Consider the following 19,813-nt stretch of genomic DNA (forward strand, 5'->3'; position numbering starts at 1 on the left):
CCATGTCTTTGCTCTACACATCTTTTCCACCTGGCTTTTCATAATATCTTTAGTATTTCTATTATAGTAAATGAATGAGTACAAGTTAAGTGTTTCCTTGAGTTCAATGAGTCACTCTAACAAATTAATGGAACCCAAAGAGGGAATTATGGGAACACTAACTTAAAGCTGGTTAGTCAGAAGTTTTGGAGGTCCAGACTTGTGACTGGCCTGTGAATGGGGAGAGGATATAGTCATACAGAATTGAGGCCCAAACTTGTAGGATCTGATGCCATTTCCAGTTGGAACCAGAACTTCTTAGGCTGACATATACAGGAGAAACAAACATGCTCACTGGTATAATAAAAACAATCTATGTAGGGTAATTTAGCCAACTACTATGCAAAATCAAAATTGCATGTATTCTTTAATAATTTTACCTTATGAGATCAATACAACAGTCACATAAATACATGACAATAGTTTCTGATCTATGTTTGAAATAGCAAGAGGCTGGGACCAACAAACAGTAAGCTACTGTACTATTTCTGTGTATGGCTTCCTATTGTTGTCACTTTTGAGAAAGGACCTTGTGATAAGGCCCAAGTTGGCCTTAAACTCACAATTATCTTGCTTCAGTTTTCCTGGGTGCAAAGATGACAGGATACGTTACCAAAACAAGCTGCTACATTGATGCACAATCAACTAAAAATGGTTATGCTTCCACCCTAATCCCTCTTTATCATAGTAGATGGTGAACAGGCTGATGTCACTGCTGAGATTACAGGAAGCCAAGGGGAAACTGAGCCACACATACTTTTAGTGGGTTCAGTGAAAAGCAGGGATACAGTCTATCAAGACTGCTGCAATATACTTAAGTTATCACAGTATAAGTACAGCTTCCATGAATATTCCTGTGCCTCATTATTTTAACTGAACTCAGTAATAAGATGTAAAGGTTTAGGTTTACATTCACTTGAATAAATCCTAAAACCAAGTTTGACTTCTACTAAAACACAAAGGTACCTTATAAAATCACTGGCACAAGGTAATAAGGCGGAGCATTATATAATTATTATATAATTAAGGTAGATTTTTGTACTGTTTGTAGTATTTAGCAACTTAAAAAAAACGAATCTGCTGTCATTTCTTTTCTCACTTAAACAACTACCCATTCCTTTCTTTTTCTTTGTTCTTTCTTTGGTTTTCAAGACAGGATTTCTCTGTAGCTTTGGAGCCTGTCCTGGAACTCGCTCTGTAGACCAGGCTGGCCTTGAACTTGCAGAGATCCACCAGTCTTTGAGTGCTGGGATTAAAAGTGTACCACCACTACCCAGCTTTGGTATTCATTTTCTTAAGCAAGGTTTTTGAAAATAGTTTTCTTTTCTTTTTTTTTTTTTTTTTGAGACAGGGTTTCTCTGTGGTTTTGGAACCTGTCCTGGAACAAGCTCTTGTAGACCAGGCTGGTCTTGAACTCACAGAGATCCGCCTGCCTCTGCCTCCTGAGTGCTGGGATTAAAGGCATGCGCCACCACCGCCCGGCTTCGAAAACAGTTTTCAATCCAGGTCCCAGCAATCTGTTCCTGATGACAACCATCTCTAAAGACTGTCTGCTATATCTTTCATGCATGCCTGATTACTTGAACAGACATAGAATACTTTTGCAAGGATATAAGAGAAGTCCTAAACATAATAAAGGCAATTTGCAGCAAGCCTGCAGCCAATATCAAATGAAATGCAAAGAAACTTGAAGCAAGACAAGATGTGTACTCTCTCTATATCTATTCAATATGTACTTCAAGTCCTAGCCAGGGCAATAAGACAACTGAAAGAGATCAAGGGAATACAAATTGGTTATACATATATTAAACATTAAATTTACATCTTCATATAGAGAATAGCAAATTACAGCAGTAGAGCTGCTTAAAATACAGATGCTACTTTAACATACTTGGAAAAAGCTATTTGAAATCAATTCATATGTCAAAGAATTAGTATTCAGAAGACATTTAAAAAAATTCAACTCAATAAAAGCTTAAAGGTGGTCAAAGAATGGACAATTAAAGAACAAACACAAATATCCATAAAAACCAGAAGATATTCGACTTCCCTAATAAGATGTATTCACACAGAATATAAAACTTAACACCAATACAAAGAAGTTGTGGAGAAACCACTACTGCCTCATTATTCGTGGGTAAGAGAAGTATCCCACATATCCATGGGGCAATTCGGCAAGATGTGTCAATACTTAACATAAGTACCTTTACTTTAACAATAGCAGTTGTAACAGTTAGATCTGGTTGTCAAGTTGATTACATCCTAAATGAACTAAAACCTAAGCAACTAGGTACACCTGTAAAGGGTTTCTCTTGGTTGTATTATTTGAGGTGGAAGACCCACCCTAAATCTGGGTCACACCCTCTGGTAGCAGCCCACATAAAAGAATATGAAAAAGGAAAGCCTTTGGTTTTTGTGTGCTTGCCTTCACTCTGGCTAGTAAATTCATCTATCTTGTTCCTGAAACATCCCTTCATTGGTGGTAGAACCTACTTTTTCAGGATTCTAACACTACAGTGGAAACTGGGCTTTCTTGGGAATTCCAGCAACAAACTGGGGCTTAAGATATCCAGTCTCATGGACTGAACAACTACCAAATCCTTGGCCTTCCAATAAGGAGACAGCCATTGTTGGATTACTCAGACCATGACCTGGAAGTCGCTAACAAATTTCATATATATATAAAATAAAATTTATGGCCTGGCAATGCTGAAGCATGCATGAGCAGCCTGCATATGGGGGTTCTGTTGAATTTGTCCATGTTGGATTTCATAGTCCAAGTTGATGAGGACGACTCACCAGGTCTCTTCCTAAAGAGGGCACCAGATCTCATTACAGATGGTTGTGAGCCACCATGTGATTGCTGGGAATTGAACTCAGGACCTTCGGAAGAGCAGGCAGTGTACTCTTAACTCATGAGCCATCTCTCCAGGCCATATATTATTCATTCATAACTAATTTCACTACCTTTTCATCCCATCAGTTCTGATTATTTAGAGAACCCTGACTAATACAGCAGGGCCTGGGAGGAAAAAAATCACAAAAAGATAACAAGCAGGTATACAATTAGGCATACACAAATACATCCAAAACTCTGTTACTTATAATAGAGAGACTCTAGAAACCATTAAAAACTAATAATGAGAACAGAATAAACAAAGAAGCATACTGGAAGCATACTGAAGCATATTTCACCAAATAAGTAGCCCATTTTTATAAAGAAAATTATAATTCAAAAAGTAGCCAACTCGAATCGTTTAAGCACTCTGTGGCTGATTTTCTGATGTACCGTAAGAGCTGAGAAGTTGCAAAAGCTGTAGAAAGGTCATTAAGACCTTTTTTTAAACCTTTTTTTTTTTTTTTTTTTTTTTTTTTTGAGATAGGATTTCTCTGTAGCTTTGGAACCTGTTCTGGAACTCATTTTACAGACCAGGCTGGCCTCGAACTTACAGAGATCCACCTGCCTCTGCCTTCCAAGTACTGGGATTAAAGGCGTGTGCCACCACTGTCTAGCTAAAACTAACATTCTTACTATGTTTTTTTTTAGAGGTTGTTAAGTCTGATATAAGGTATTATGTATAAAATGCAAGTTTTATGTCACTATGTAATGTAGATTTGTATGTTGTCATAGAAAGAGCCATGACAGACAACATAAAAAATGCCAAAAATGAATAGTTTCATTTCATTTTAAGAAAAACATGATCTTGTTTATAAATATTTTAAATATGTAAACTATTTAAAAGCAGCATTTCTGGTTGGTTGAGATGAAAGGTAGCTTTTTGCCTATGTACTTTTTAGAATTACTGATAATCTGGGAAAGAGCACTGTTATTTTGTAGCAGTAGTTTATAGTCTAGAGAAATGATTCTGTGAGTGGATTACAAACACTGGGTACATAATTCCCAAGATACAATCCAGGGAATTCCAGAGAGGAATGTGTACTCTCAACAGTGCTCTATCAATCTGTTAGTGATATCTATTTTCTATCCTTTGCCATCCATGAAAATTCTTCAGGCCTATTAAACAAAAAAAATATTTTATAAGTTTTCCATATGCAAACCGAAGTACATATTTTTTAAAATTCCACATAGCCACTGAAATGAGCATTTTAGCTCTTAGGAACTGAATAAATCATTAGATTTACTGTCCATAATAAGCTTCGAAAGTTGGATAGAAAGCAGAATATTCATTTTTCAAATTGTTTCACCCACGGGCAAAGTACAGGCAGTTCACTGAGGATTGCCAATTCTGATGCAGACACTAAAGGATGGGATACACTGTAGAATTTTAGATTGATAATTAAACCCTCTACTTTGGTTATCAGCATTTGCTAGCAATCCTAAACAATGCCAGTGATAATATGGCTCTCCCAAGTAGAGGAGACAATTCCCATTCCCTTGTCAAAATGACTTACTTCTGTCTCCAGAAAATGAAATCTTACAAGTATGTGACAGAAAACAGTACATTTCTGGTGGTATGGGGAGGCACTGCTTTGTAAAGACAAATGTACAGTCCTATACATTAGATCATAGCATAAAATTCCTATTTGGATTAGCTTAAAAGCCACTAGGAGAGAACAAAGACTATTCAAGTGGTATTATTCTATATAAATGAACTACACTAGGATTCAAAAATTCTGGGATTTTAAATTAGGATTTCAAGTATGTTTTTAGGTATGTAATCACTTTGCCTTGGAGGCTATAAGATATATGTGAAAATATATTCCTGTTAATAGGAAAGATAATTTGGATAAATTTTAGGCATATTCATGTAATTCTATATAATCCATGTAACATATGGATTATATGATGAAAATAAGGTAAAAATTGTTTGGTGTTACTTCTACTATAATAAATTAAGCAAATCAAAATATATCATACTTCCAAAATCCTAACTATTCCAATGTTTTCAAATGTAGCAATATTCAGCATGCTAAGGCAAGAGTTTAAGAAGGAAATATAATATGGTGGATTCCAGAAGCTCGGTGAATCCATAGATCAGTAACCATGTTTGTCTCTGGGGTTTCACAGAGAAAAACATTTTGTTCAATAACAAATGTAAGTTAGGTATTTAAACATGCACTATTAAATCTCTTTATAACTTTAAAAATAAAGTATATGAACAAGTGAAGTATAATTCTCTTAAACATCCATTGGTAATCAATCATTACAGTCTCACTAAGAATTGCTGAAGATAATAATGCCTTGAACCTATATAACTTGCTTTTATTTTACTTTCTAACTTGAACATACTGGTGTGATATCTAAGAAACTCTACACTTCTCTTTGACTTGGACTCAGGCAGAGCCAAGTTATTTCAATAATTTACAAGTGTAGGAGGTAACATTATCTAAGGATAATTTGACCCCGTAATTTAAGTACTCAAAATTAGATGAGTAACACTATGATTGTAAATTGTGAGTGTCAACTTGACTGGGCAATAGGGTGCCCAGGTATCTAGATCAAGGTTATCTCTGTGTCTGTGAAGAAGTCCCAGAGAGGGACATTTGTACTGATGTATAAAGAAAAGAAAGCTCTCCTCCCCAGTGTGCATGGGTATCATCCAATCCATCAAAAACAAAAGGTAAAGGAGGGCTGAACCTGCTCTCTACTCTTTGTGCAAAGACACTCAGCTCCTCTTCCTCTTATGTACTGTTGGCTTATAGGGCTTCTGACTCATATTAGACTATAAACCATCCACTAGTCTGACCATCACACGTCACAGCTTTCTTAAGTTTCCAACAATGGTAGGCTGAGACCCCTCAGCCAGCCTCTAATGTTAAGTATTTATAGTAAGTCTCTTCCCTCTTCTTTAACTCTCCCTACACCTCTATTTCCTGTTGGTTGTTTCTCTGGAAAACTCTAAGAACATACTATGAAATTGTAATAATAGGAACAGTTATTAAATACTTCATGTAGGCAAAAATATTTGAATTTATTTATAAATTATCTATTTCATATTACTTCAAGAGAATTTCAAGGGGCTACAGTGAGAAAAATTTCAAATCCTAAGCTAAAAACAAATGATAAAGAGCTAAAATTCAGCTATTTTTAAAGACATAAAGCTTAAAATTCAATCAATATTTAATGTTAGTTTTTTATATTTTCAATTGTCCATTTCTTTTAGGCTCAACAAATAAAACTCTCTAATACAAGAGTTTAAGAATTCTCTTTAATATGGCTATTTCACATACTATCTACATAGGAATGCAACACTTTAGAAAATACCTCACAAACGATGATACTACTGAACTGAGAAAGACAATAAAGTACTTACCACCACTAATCATCATGGAAGCATAATAATCACCAAACTAAAAAATCAGCAGTTGCCGGAAGGTGGTGGAACACATAATTTAATCCCAGCGCTCAGGAGGCAAAGGCGGGTAGATCTCTGAGTTTGAGGCCAGCCTAGTCTACAGATTTCCAGGACAGCCAGGGCTACACATAGAAACCCTGTCTTGAAAAACCAAAGAAACAAAACCCTTCAGCTGTTAATAAATACAACAACGTGGATGAATCTCAAATGTTAAGTTTTGTGAAATAAGGCTACAGTGCGAAATAACACTACAGATGATATGACTGCTTCCACGTGAAACTTCAGAACAAGCAGATCTAGTTTATAGTTGAAAAATCAGAAGAACAGATGCACTGAGAGTCATAAGAAACGGCATGTGGGAATTTTCAGCTATGTCGGTAATATTCTACATCCTTACAGGTGTTTTGGTTTTATAGGGAAGAAGAACTGATGGAGCTCATGAACAGTAAACTTAATATTTGTATATTCTAGTGAATATAAATTTTATTTCAAAAGAAGACAGAACTACAAACAAAACAATAAATTCCTGGGACAAAAAGACATGACTTATCAGTTAAGAGTACTAATACCTTTGCAGGATCCAGATTTTGTTCCCAGCACCCACACAGTGGCTCATAACTCCAGTTCCAGGGTATTTGATGCCCTCTTCTGGACTCCACAAACACCAGGCACACATATGATGCACATACATATACACAGGCAAAACACTCATACATAAAATAAATCTAAAAAATCCTCTTAAAATATTAAAATTCTACATAATAATATGAATGATGAATTCTCTCGGTATACCTAAAACTTTAAAATTTTATCAAAAAATTGATACTGAATCAGGAGGTCATGGTGTATACTTTTAATCCCAGCACTTAGGAGGCAGAGGTAGGCAGATCTCTATGAGTTCAAGGACAGCTAGGTCTACAGAGTGAGTTCTAGGACAGCTAGGGCTACACAGAGAAACCAAAGAGAGGCAGGGATTAGAATAATGAATAGTTGATAAAGCAATTATCATAAAATATCAATTAAAGATGGTTGTAAAGTTATTTCAACATTCTCCCACAGGGCAGAGAAACCTGCTTGCTCTTTGGGCTGAGGAGGAAGGGAAGACTTGATTGGGGGAGGGGGAGGGAATGGGAGGTGGTGGCGGGGAAGAGGCAGAAATCTTTAATAATTAAATAAATTAATTAATAAAAAAATTTTTAACATGTTGAAATGTTCTAAACCCAGTAAACTTTTTCAGCCTTGACTCTTAAAGCTCTGGATGTGTTCTATACACTACCATAGAAAATTTGTGTTTTATTTAGCATCCAAGAGAACTTAGAGTTCCAAAGAATGACAGCAGAATGCTGGCTGATTATCATGAAGGAAATGGGAAGAAAACAGAAGGTCAATTTCTTAATGTGGCTAGAGATTTTTTTAAAAAAAAATGAGATGAGTAAGAGGAGAATGGTATGAGGCTGTGGCTTCAGGAAAGATGGTAAAGAGGCTGAAGAGATGGCTCGGTGTTAAAAGCACTGGGTGCTCTTTCAGAGGACTGGGTTCAATTCTCAGAACCAGCAGTCACAACTGTCTCTAACTACAGTCCCAGAGTATCCAATGCTCTATTCTGGCTGTAGGCACCAGGCACACACAGCACATAAAGACATACATGCAAGCAAAATGGCCCATACCCATTTTTTAAACTCAAAAAGAAAAAATTGGAACATTAGTTGTAGATTAGTGATAATATTAACACTGTCATGAAAATGGCCAATTCAGAAATTGTCAATTTGTTCCCAGAACAAAAGTGGAACAGAAGTGGAAATTTTTCTTTGTGGAGTAGATGGACTTTATCATACACTATTACAAATGCTATGAGAAAAGGGGAAAATTCCTCTATTTTTTTTTAAAAGCAACTCATGACCCATACTAATAGCTATCAACAATCTGAGATGACAGGAAATACACCACCAGCTAATTCACGTCATAGCATGAGTAGAAATCCCAAGAGTTAATGATAAGATAGTAAGTCTGAAATATTTAACAGATGAAGAATGAACTTATAACCTTTTCTGCAATAACACTCACTATGGCATTTCCTACAGCTATAACTTCATAAAAAATAACAAAAGAGACAAATTTGACTGCATTTGTATATACATACATAGAGATATTATGTATGTATGTGTGAATACACACACATATATACACACACACACACACACACACACATTTCTCATCAACTATTTTCCCCATCAGGAAAAAATAAAAACTTTCATTATGGGACAAGGCTCAAAACAAAATTTTCCAAATGGGTTTTTGTAGTACACAATAACTTGTCTGTACTCAGTAAAGAGAGAGAAATGACTTCACATGACACCCATGAACAGCTTGAACTCTACTACCCAGATTCAGAAACAAGGCATTAATACAGCAGAAGCCTGGTGTTGTAACATTCAGTCATTATTCTGCCCTGCTCCAAACATAATCATTATTCTTTTTATTTCAAAAACTGTAGATTAATTTTACCTGGTTTTGAATATTATAAAAATACAATTATATTCTTTTGTGCCTAGCTTCTTTTAAGAGTGCTTCTAAGATTTTTCTTATGCTTTTGAATATAGAGGTGGCCTGCCAATTTCCATTGATGATAAAATGCCATGCTAGGTTTTGATGGACATCTGAATCATTACCAGTTTTGACTTCTTGTGAATAAATATGGCAGGAAGGTAACTGTGCATGACTTTTAATGCCCCAGTGTTGCTTATTATAGCATACTCCACTATATGATAGGACACTTTTATGTATACAGTTTTAATAGATTCTGTCAAACAGGTTTGGTTTTACAATATTGGGGATCAAACCCTAGTGATATTTGTAGCTCTCCAAACAGTATTTTTAAATGTCATCAGTGTATATACTTATCAATAGTTTATTAAAGTCTCTAGTGTTCCTCATCCTAACACTGGATATTGCAGGTCTTTTGAATTAGCACTTGAGTAGATAAAAACATTTACTAAATATATGGGAGCCTAGCCTGAAGTTTATCAACACTGTTCTTTGCAAATAACTAACTCTGGCTTTATTGACTCTGTTTTGATGCTCTTCCAACCCTCCATTAACTTTTACTTAACATTTCCTTTTTTTTCTATTTTCTTTGGTTTAAATTTGCTACTTTTAGCATTTTTGAAGTTAATGTTCAAATTGCTGATTTTTGAGAAACACACACACAGAGCGGCGGAGAGAATCAATTGATCTTGAAGGAGATGACAAACTTCCTTAACTTTGACTAGTTCCTGTCAATATTAGTTTATATGATTTACTAAATTTTGTTGTTAATTTCCTTTGTAACTCATGGATTATTTTAAGATGACTCACATAAAGCAATATACTCCCAAATAATGAAACATGCCTATTTAATTGCTGTATAACATCATGCTAATGTCCATAATATTTTTTTTACAGTTTAGAACAGAACTATATGAATGCTAGGCAAACACTTTACAACTGAGCTGTAACTACAGTCATACAAACATCAATAGGTCAAATTGTTACCTGTATTATTTAGTTGTATTGTAAGTATTTTTGCATTTATTTCTGAGTTTTTATAACCTATTAGTTATTGAAGTGATCACTATGATTACAGTTTTGCCTATTCATAGTCTTGTCAATTTTTGATTTGCATATTTTGATATTATATTATGAATTATGTATATCTTTAGGCTTTTAATTTTCCTGTTAGGTTAGCTATTTTTTTCTTTTATTTTTATTCTTTTTAATTAAAATTTCCACCTGCTCCCCGTTTCCCATTTTTTTCTTTTATTTTTATTCTCTTTTATTAAAATTTAGGTTAGCTATTTTTAAAAATATTTGTAAACCAGGGCATGATGCCTTACACTTGTAACTAAGCACTTGGAAGGCCTAAAGCAGGTGGATCACAACAAGTTTAAGCTCTGCCTGGACTACAGAGATCCTATCTTTAAAAAAAAAAGTACTTAAATGTTTTCAACTTTAATTAAAACTTTAGTTAACAAAATTTCTATATATTTATGTAAGATATATTGCTCTGATATATATAATCATAGAATGGCTAAATTAAACTAAGATATCTATTATCTCATATACATATTTTTTAAGTAGGTAATACACTGTAACCATTCTGGCTCTTTGATTCTATGAGTTTGAGTATGTCAGACTCTATTTATAATCACATCATGCAGAATTTGTCTTTCTGTGCTTATTTCTCCTAGTATAATGTCCTCCAATTTCATCCATGTCATTGCAAATAACGGGATTTCCTTCTATAAGGCTGTGTTTCTACTGCAACAACTTTGTCATTCATTCATCCATGTTGAACACTAAGTTGATTCCATGTCTTAGCTAGTGTGTAATGTCCTACAATGAGCATGGTTGAATAAATTCAGTTTTTTGACACAATGATCTAACTTTATCTGGATAGATATCCATATAAGGAATTATTGGATCATATTGTAGCTCTCTTAGGTGTGAAGTGATTAAGGATTTAATTTGAATTTCTCTAGTGATTAGTCACATGGCCCCTGTAAGAGCAGCCAGTGCTCTCAACCCCTGAGTCATCTCTCCAGCCCTGTGGACCACTTTGTCTTCAGGAAATGTCTTTTCAGGTCCTTCGAACACTTCTAAAACTAACTTGTTTTCTTTTCTTGCTACTGAATTGAATTCATTGTCAACTCTAAGTATTAACCTCTCATCAGATGTATGGTTTGAAAATATTTTCTCTCATTTTATAGTTGTTTCTCCAAGATTCCTTTATCCTTTACTGTGCAGCTTTTCAGTTCCATGGAATCCTATTTATCTATCTTTGCTTTTGTTGCCTGTGATTTATAAGTCGTATCAAAAAAAAATGGCACCAATAAAAAGTCTTTCCTAAAGTCAACATTGGAACTTTTTCCTCACATCTTCTTTTAGCAGCTTTAGAGATTGAGTTTTCAGTTTAAAACTTTAATCCACTTTGAGTTGACTTTCATATGTGGTAGGGTCCAACCAACTCCAGCCAGACTGGGAAGGAACAAGCATAAGACCAAACTAGTTCCTCTGAATGTGGTTGACAGTTGCAAGGCTGGGGCAGACTGAGGGGCCACTGGCAGTGGCACCAGGATTTATCCCTACAGCATGTACTGGCTTTTTGGGATCCTATTCTCTTTGGATGTATACCTTGCTCAGCCTAGATATAGTAGGGAGGGCCTTGGACCTTCCACAAGGCAATGTGCCTTATCCTACTTTAGGATTAGAGGGGGGTAGAGTGGGAGGAGTGTGGAGGGAATGGGAGGGGAAGGAGTGGGAACTTGGATTTTTTTTTTTTAATCTAATAAATTAAGAGAGGGGGGGTCCAATTTTAGTCTTGTCTATGAGGCTATCTGTTTTCAGTACAATTTACTAAAGACTACCCTCCTCACTGTATATTTTTGGCAACAAGAAAAAGCAACATACATGGCCTTTAAAATATAAATTCCAGAAGTTACACATCATTTCTACCATAACTCCAAATAAAGTCTACTTGCATTAAAGAACAAGAAACATGAACCCTAGCCCCCAAACAACGGGGTTGTGTGATGCTCAATGTGGGTACTGGGAAATGAACTCAGGTTTTCTGGACATCTTCTAGAAGACCACCATCCCTCTTAACTGTTTGAGCCATCTTTCCAACCGTTTTTCTTAACTTCTATCAAAGATAATACCAAACATGATTCTATTTATTCTTTGTCTTTATACCTTTAGACTCTTCATTTTCTTCCAGTTGAAAAGCCTACTATTCTTATAACACTACATATTCCTTTCCCTGCCTTAGAACTAAATTCCCACTTTTATATTTTAAAAATATGTAACTGTCCTAGCAGGACAAAAAATATTCTAAGACAGATATTTATATAGTTCTCTTTTACTACCACCCTAGCAAATAATGGCCACCCAGAGACAGAATTTCTCCAGGAAGTTCACACTGAAGCCTGGTACCAGCCAGAAGGAAGCTACACATACAAGCAGGGCTGGACTTCTCTAAAATTTACAGAGACAATCCCAAGGAGTTTTATTGGAAACAAATATTAGTGACAACATAGACAAATCAGAAAAGAGAATCAGCACTCTGCAAGTACTTTTCTAAATGGAAAAAGGCAGGACAGACAGGGATAAAGGTTTGTGCATATGCCACATTTATCTTCCTTGATTTCTAAACCAGGAAATCTAAAAAGGAGAAGTGGGAGTATAGAGAAAAGGGAAAAATAACTAATCTTGTAGATGTGCTTTATCAGTTTAGAAGAGAAGGACCAAACCATCAAGTGAAGAGCCATGGAAAGGCATCACGCAATCCTTTTAGCCTGAGTATTTGTCCCAAAGAAGGAACATAAATGCTCAGAGACATGGTTCCGGAACAGAGAACAGACATCTTTAGGAAAATGTCCTGAGACAATAAAAAAGTACAGAACCTTGTATATGCCCCAAATCACACCTTCCTCTTTGACCATATCGTTACTGTTACCACCACCACCGCTGCTGCCACCAATACTATAACAACCAAAAAAACAGTAACTAGGCGGGGCGGTGGTGGGGTGGCACACGCCTTTAATCCCAGTACTTGGGAGGCAGAAGCAGGTAGTTCTCTGTGAGCTCAAGGCCAGCCTGGTCAGGACTAGTTCCGGGACAGGCTCTAAAACTACAGCGAAACCCTGTCTCGAAAAACCAAAAACCAAATCAAACAAACAAAAACAAACAAAAAAATGAAAAACAAAACAAAACAAAAAAAACCCAATAACTAACGCTGAGCTGGGAACTATTTAAGGATTAGCTCTTAAACTTCAAGATAATCTCAACAAAGTAAGTACTCTTATTTTCCATTGTACAGGTGATGAAAATGGAGTTCAAGAAGGTTATATAAATTTGTTGTAATTGGAGTAGAGGCGATAACGACTCAGCAGCTAGAGCACTTTTTATGGAAGTAAGAGGATGAGAGTTTACATCTCCAAATGCCAGGTAAACGAGGCAATTCACCTTGGAAGGCAGAGACAAGTAGCCCCACAGAAAGCTGGATAACAAGAATAACTTTATCAGCAAGCTCTGCCTCAAAGAATATGATGAAGATTCCTGTTATCATTCTCAGATTTCCACATGAATTCCCCCAACATGTATATCCAAATAAAGGTGAGCATGTGCGCATGCGCACACGCACGCACCACATACACATGAAAAGAAAATTCTATTGTCATATTTGGGAAATATAAGATCAGAATTTGAACCCAAGTGATGTGGTCTAGAAGTTTGTGTTTTAACTATTATGCTGTATTCCCTTTCCCATATTACTGTTAAACAATCAGTAGACCTAGAAAATACACAATATTTTAAATTACACAGTAAATATTTACATACCTTGCACAGTAAGCTCTGCCTGAGCTTCAATTGTCTTATTTCCATTATCAGCTATACAAAAATAAGTCCCAGCATCATCCTCAGTGATGTCAGTAATCTCCAAACTACCTCCTGCTAGCAAGACCAACCTTTCAGAGCTGGATTAAACAGACAAAATGATATATTTTAGCATGAGGGAAATAATATCTGAGAGGGTCTTCTCATAATAACAGAGAAAACAACTGGACAGTATTGCTATGATGATGGCTACAAATATCTAAGATTAACAAAAAAAATCAGAATTTAATTTTCATTTGTTTTTCTTATATTTTGTATGCATAAATACCACATATTTTGTATGTATAAACAACTGTCACAATCTCTGGCATTTCTAGCTATTCCAAAAGATTTACCACTTTTATAACCAATGCAACTTCTTTCAGCCTATTCCTGTCTAGACATTCTGCCCAATTTTTTGGAAATTATGTATTTTAGAGTCTGCAACCAATCCTCAGATCCAACTTCACCACAGCTGTGTCACACTGATATTACTAATAGACATAAAAATAAAAAAAAGGAAAATGTCAGATCAAACAGAAAGTCATGAGGCAGTGACATGGAACGAAAGTTTCCTTTGGTGGCTTGGCTAGGAAATGGGGGAGAGGGGAGGTAAAAAAAAGGCAGGAAGGAAAAGAAAAGGATAATTGCCATTGAGCAGCTCCCTAGGTGTGGTCCTGGCCACAAATCAGCCACCATCCATCAACTCTATTTACAACAAGAATGTTTAATACTTTCATAAATCTACAGAGGTATAAAAACTAAGATAATCCTGTAACACAGAGAAAATTATAAGCCAATATTCTCCAATTTTTATAAAGTTAAAAAGTTTAGTTAATCTGAAGAATTACAAACTTGATCAATAAGTAAAGACACTAAGCAAGGAATATAATTCTACAAGTACATAATTAAAGCCACCACTTCTATTTCATTATTATTTCAGGTTGATGTTAACTAAAAATGAAGTCTTGAAAAGTGAACTCCGAAGAAACTGCTATACTTGGATGATCCTTTAAGTATGAGCCAGTCATTACCAAAAAAAAGGAGAAAAGAAAACCCTAATTTTTATCTTACCATCACCTGTTAACCATGTGCTTTTACAACTATGACCTGTTCCTTTGCACCTGGACTCAGACCTATAATTCCCTAAAATTAGGAATTATTTGATCACTAAATTACATTTTGTTTGCTGCTACTCATATGTTCTGGATCCTTTTCAAAACAGAACCATTGCCACCACCCTCATCCTATTTGCTTTTTTTATCCACACATATATGAACAAAATTAAATAAATGCTATTAATTCTTAGACATTTATAAAAACAACCTATGTTTTTATGTGTTTGTTTTCAAAGATATAATAAAGATGCCTAACGCTTAGGACACTTTGTTTTTCTAGATAGCCCAGCACTATTGAGATTTCTAGACATTTTCCCCCTTTAATTGCAAATCTCAAATCTGAAATCTAAAAAATTTATAGTCTACTCACAATTCTTCTAAGGTCCTGGCAAAAATAAAGACAGTATGAATAATTACCCACATTGAACCTGAAGGACTCCTGTGTTCTATTACCTACTTCTAATTTCTCACATTATATTCAGTAATTCAGACAAAATACATTGTGGGACATTTTGCCTCCCCAGATATGTACCAAACACTGTGAGGATCTGGAGAAGCCAACATGAACAAGCTGACACTGGTAATCTCCTGAAGCTCTCTGAAACAGTGACACAACAAGGCAGTGTTTCTCAGACTTTCCTATACATAATCCTATGAGTATTTTGGTGCCTAGAGAACTAGAAGCAGAGAAACATCCAATTGTTTTTCAAAGTCTCCTGGTTTCCTGGTTTAGCTTTAAAATTCATAGAAATATTCTTAAACATATTATATTCACATTGGATTAAAAAACACTTGCTCTCAAAAACAAACTTCAAATAAAACTGGGAAGATACGTAACTTTCCTATCATAATTTGTTTCTAATGGCCCACTTAGACTCCACCCTGAGAATTACCTTTCTATGAGAACAATACTATACCACTCCATTTACAATATCAACCCCATTCTGCCTCTGTAATCCCTTGAATACTACATCTTGAGTTTCCTCAGAGTACTTATTTCAACATGACACTTTATATGTCTATAACTATCTCATTCTTCCACTCTAAAAGCAAAAAAAAAAAAAAAACACGTTACTGCTTGGTTCTTAGACCTATGAATGTACCTCGAATAGCATTTAATAATAATTTGTTGAATTCTTACTGTGTGTGGGGGGGTGATGCACAAAACTCCCCACTTCTATTCATTACATAAAAATAATTCTGTATCTTGCATATACCTTCATAAAGCTGTGGTATTATGAACTACATTTTACTCTAAGTAGTATCCAACACAAAATATTACTGTAATAGTATCATACATAGATATTGCTTTGGCATGGCTATCAGAAAACATTAACTTACATCTGAGGTATATATTACATTTATACTGGAAATGCACTACTTTGAAAGAGTCATTTTCAACTAGGGATAATTTTGTTCCTCGAGAGACATGCTTTGGATCATCATAATTTGAAACTGCTTTGGGCACCTAATGGGCAGGGGTCAGGGATACCTGTAAATTTACAATGCTTGTTAACGGCTATGTTTTAGAAACAAAACACCTAAGTATTAAACCAGTGTTTTTAGAGAATACAACTAAAAAAATTACCTATTTCTAAAGGAAGAGACAAGGGATGCAGAAGATGAAGAGCAGTAACAGAGATGGTTCTTGTAGAAGATACATAACTTGTAAATACAGCATACGGCTTGGTAGGACTTTGGAAAACAATACAAAGCCAGGTGTGGTGACTGCCTCTAATGACAGCACTTAGAAAGAAGGAAAGTGTTTACTTACACTGTTTGAGCAAAGGGAGAAACTTTCATAGTGCATGTAAGAGGAAAAAAGACTCATCCTGGTGAGGTCTGGCAGCTCATCTAACAATTTAGGGAATGAGACCCAGTAAGCTCAGTATGACAAAGCTTAACAACAACAGTCCTCACTATTATGAAAGCATGCCTTTTCTGTAAACATTGTTAGATACAGCATAAAAGCACATTTCAAGGAAGACATGAAAACTGCAATATGCTTAAACAAAGTAGTTTTTTTTTTTTTTTAATGTATTGATACTTCCAAATAGGATTAGACCAAGTCTCTAGCTAAGGCTATGAAGGGCTCTTAGGCAGACAGTATTTACCTTTCTGTGTCAAGCACCTCCTCATTTTTCATCCATCTAATAACTGGAGAAGGAAGTCCTGAAGCAACACATGGCAACACTGCACTCTGACCAGTAACTCTGATCACAGAAGATGGTCGCATCAAAAACACCAAGTTTGGTATTTCCTCAGGACCTAAAGTAAATTTAAATGAAAGAATGATTAAATAAAAGACAAAGCACCTCACAACTTTACTCATGAAGAACAGCTGATTCCTAATCAGTCTGTGGCATTATGTGACAAAATAATGCAAAACATAAGAAAATTACATCTCAACCAGTAAACATTTCCCAAATACATTCAATATGCAAAGTATTGTACTATATGCTAGTTGGGGATCTTAAAGATATGTAAGTGACAGTTCCCACTTATACAGTACTTTCTGGTCAAATGAGCAAATCATGGCATAGATCTATACAACACCACGTGAAGGGTACAAAAAGCAGTGAGTCTCCTTTCCTTTCTTATGTCTATTATTTATAAGTTTAAGTTTTCAGCTCTTTAAATTAGTCTGTCAAGTCTGTCATGGTGATGCATGTCCTTAATCTCAGGAAGCAGAGGTAGGAGAATCTCTGTTAGTTGAGGCCAGCCTGGTCTACATAGGGAGTTCCAGGTCTACTAGGGCTACATAATGAGACCCTGTCTTAAAAAAATAAAAAAGAAATTTAATCTATCAATTCTTTGATTTTGTAAAATGTAGGAACTATCTAAATTATGATATCTGTGTATCTACCTATATTCATGCTTTAGAGTTGTGCTCTTGCTGACATATGACATGGCCACACTCCTACTGACAAGATAAGTGCTCTACTTAATAGTGTTTTATTAATATAGAATTTTGGAGAGAAAGATCATTCTCAGGTAGAGATGTAACTCCTGTCTCTACTGGTTCAAGGTCATTCTGCCACAGCTCCTCAAATGCTGGGATTATAGGCATATGCCACTATGCACAGCTATCCTGATAAATTTTCATTTTTATTTTATTTTGGTTAATTTTGTTTTGCTAGATTTTTTAAGACAGGGTCTCTCTACATAACCCTGGCTGGCCTGGAACTCAAGAGATCATCCTGCCTCTACCTCCTGAATGCTAGGATTAAAGGCATGTGCCACTACACCCAGCTTTTAATAAAATTTTAATAATACATTAACTAAACAGTGAGGTTTGCTTTTTTTTTTTTTCATTTTTTTTCAAGACACAGTCTAACAATGAAACTCTGGCTATGCTCTGGCTATCCTGAAACTCAGTACGTAGACCAGTCTGGCCTCGAACTCACAGAGACACACCTGCCTCTGCCTCCCGAGTGCTAGGATTAAAGGTGTGCACCACTACACCTATCTTTATGAACAGTAGATTTTGATGGCATTTTCCCCATTTTATCTTTTTAAAAGAAATTGAAATGACTATATTAATAGCAATAACTCCCACATTTTAATGGTATTTATTTTAAAAATTATAGCAGAACAACTTTATCCAGTAAACACAAAACCAACAGTTCTGACCATGGGTTAATACCTTGAAGAACTTTCAATTCAGCTTCATCACTATACTTTGGTGGCCCACCACTTTCAACTATGCAGCGGTAGAGTCCTCCATCTCCTTCAGTCACGTTGCTGATAACCAGTGATCCACTTGGAAGTTTGACAACCCTGTCATCCAGAAGAAGAGGCTGTCTATTCTGTTCCCACTTTACAAATGAGATTAAATCTGCATTAACTTCACAATTCAGAATTGCACTGTTTCCAGCATATACTGAGGAGGAAGGTTCTGGTTGGCTGGTAAATCTCGGAAGACCTTGACAATAAAGGAAAATAAAAAATCATTAAATATTAGTCTATAGTCATACAGGCTAGCACCAAGTCAGCGCATGTGACTACAACATATGCTGTCATCAGGACCAAGAAGTCCATAGATCAAAAGTTTAACTAGATACTGAGATACAGCAAATAAATAACTGCATTAAGATACCCTGGGTCAGATTCCTCATAGCTGGAAAAGCAAAGTGTGATGTAAAAAAGGATAAGTATAAAATAAATGCTATATCATATTCCATGATGAAGGTATCAACATAGACTTATAGATTATCTGACTATAGATATAGAACTACACAGCTATAAAGGCATGGATAAATATACATTTTATATAGATAATGAACTTACATTAATACTCAAACACACACATATACCACTTACATATTCCCTAGTCCTAAATCTATGTCACTTCTCTAACAGGCCAAATGGTGACTTTATTTTGACTTCTAAATATCATTCTCCACTGCAAGGAACCAATGTCCTAAAGTGGAGGCTGATTCTATGGGACAGGGAAAGAACAAGGTAAAGTAGGTCATTAGATGAAGTTTTAACCTTAAAATATATATGAAAAAACTATTTAGCGCAGTAATCAAGATTGAAAAGTTTCTGAAATAATGACACCAACACATTATTAATCCATAAATAACAATCTGCTGACTTGCACTAATATCAACAAACAGTGGTTTAGAAGGAAAAGACCTACTACATAAAGATGACAGAACTAGGAACAAAAGCCATTTGCCAACCACTATCTTAAAATAATTGATTCAGGCAACAATCTTTCAATGATGTTACAACTATTAGTGAAAACTGATGAAGCACAACGAACTTATAAAATCCTAAAATACTTCTTCCCAAAATACTAACTATTAATTATAAAAACACACCTTATTTTGAAGTGGAGAAATACTACACAGATCATCTTAAGTAATAAACCAAACATCATTAACAACAAAACAGTACAATACTTTGGTACATCACGCTGAA

At 35.4% G+C, this 19,813-nt stretch overlaps 1 protein-coding gene across 12 annotated transcripts in view; it reads right to left on the reverse strand.

Annotated features, from left to right (window-relative positions):
• Neo1 (neogenin 1) overlaps positions 1-19,813 on the reverse strand; it is a 171,677-nt gene that overhangs the window by 98,963 nt on the left and 52,901 nt on the right. For all 12 annotated transcript variants that reach the window (XM_057766515.1, XM_057766509.1, XM_057766508.1 and 9 more), the window contains 3 exons: positions 18,531-18,809; positions 16,999-17,152; positions 13,731-13,867 (listed from right to left, as the gene is read on the reverse strand). In XM_057766515.1, coding sequence (XP_057622498.1) covers positions 13,731-13,867; positions 16,999-17,152; positions 18,531-18,809 — 570 coding nt within the window. The remainder of the gene's footprint in view (positions 1-13,730; positions 13,868-16,998; positions 17,153-18,530; positions 18,810-19,813) is intronic.

This window comes from Chionomys nivalis, chromosome 4 (genome assembly GCF_950005125.1).
Source record: "Chionomys nivalis chromosome 4, mChiNiv1.1, whole genome shotgun sequence".
Lineage (NCBI taxonomy): Eukaryota > Metazoa > Chordata > Mammalia > Rodentia > Cricetidae > Chionomys > Chionomys nivalis.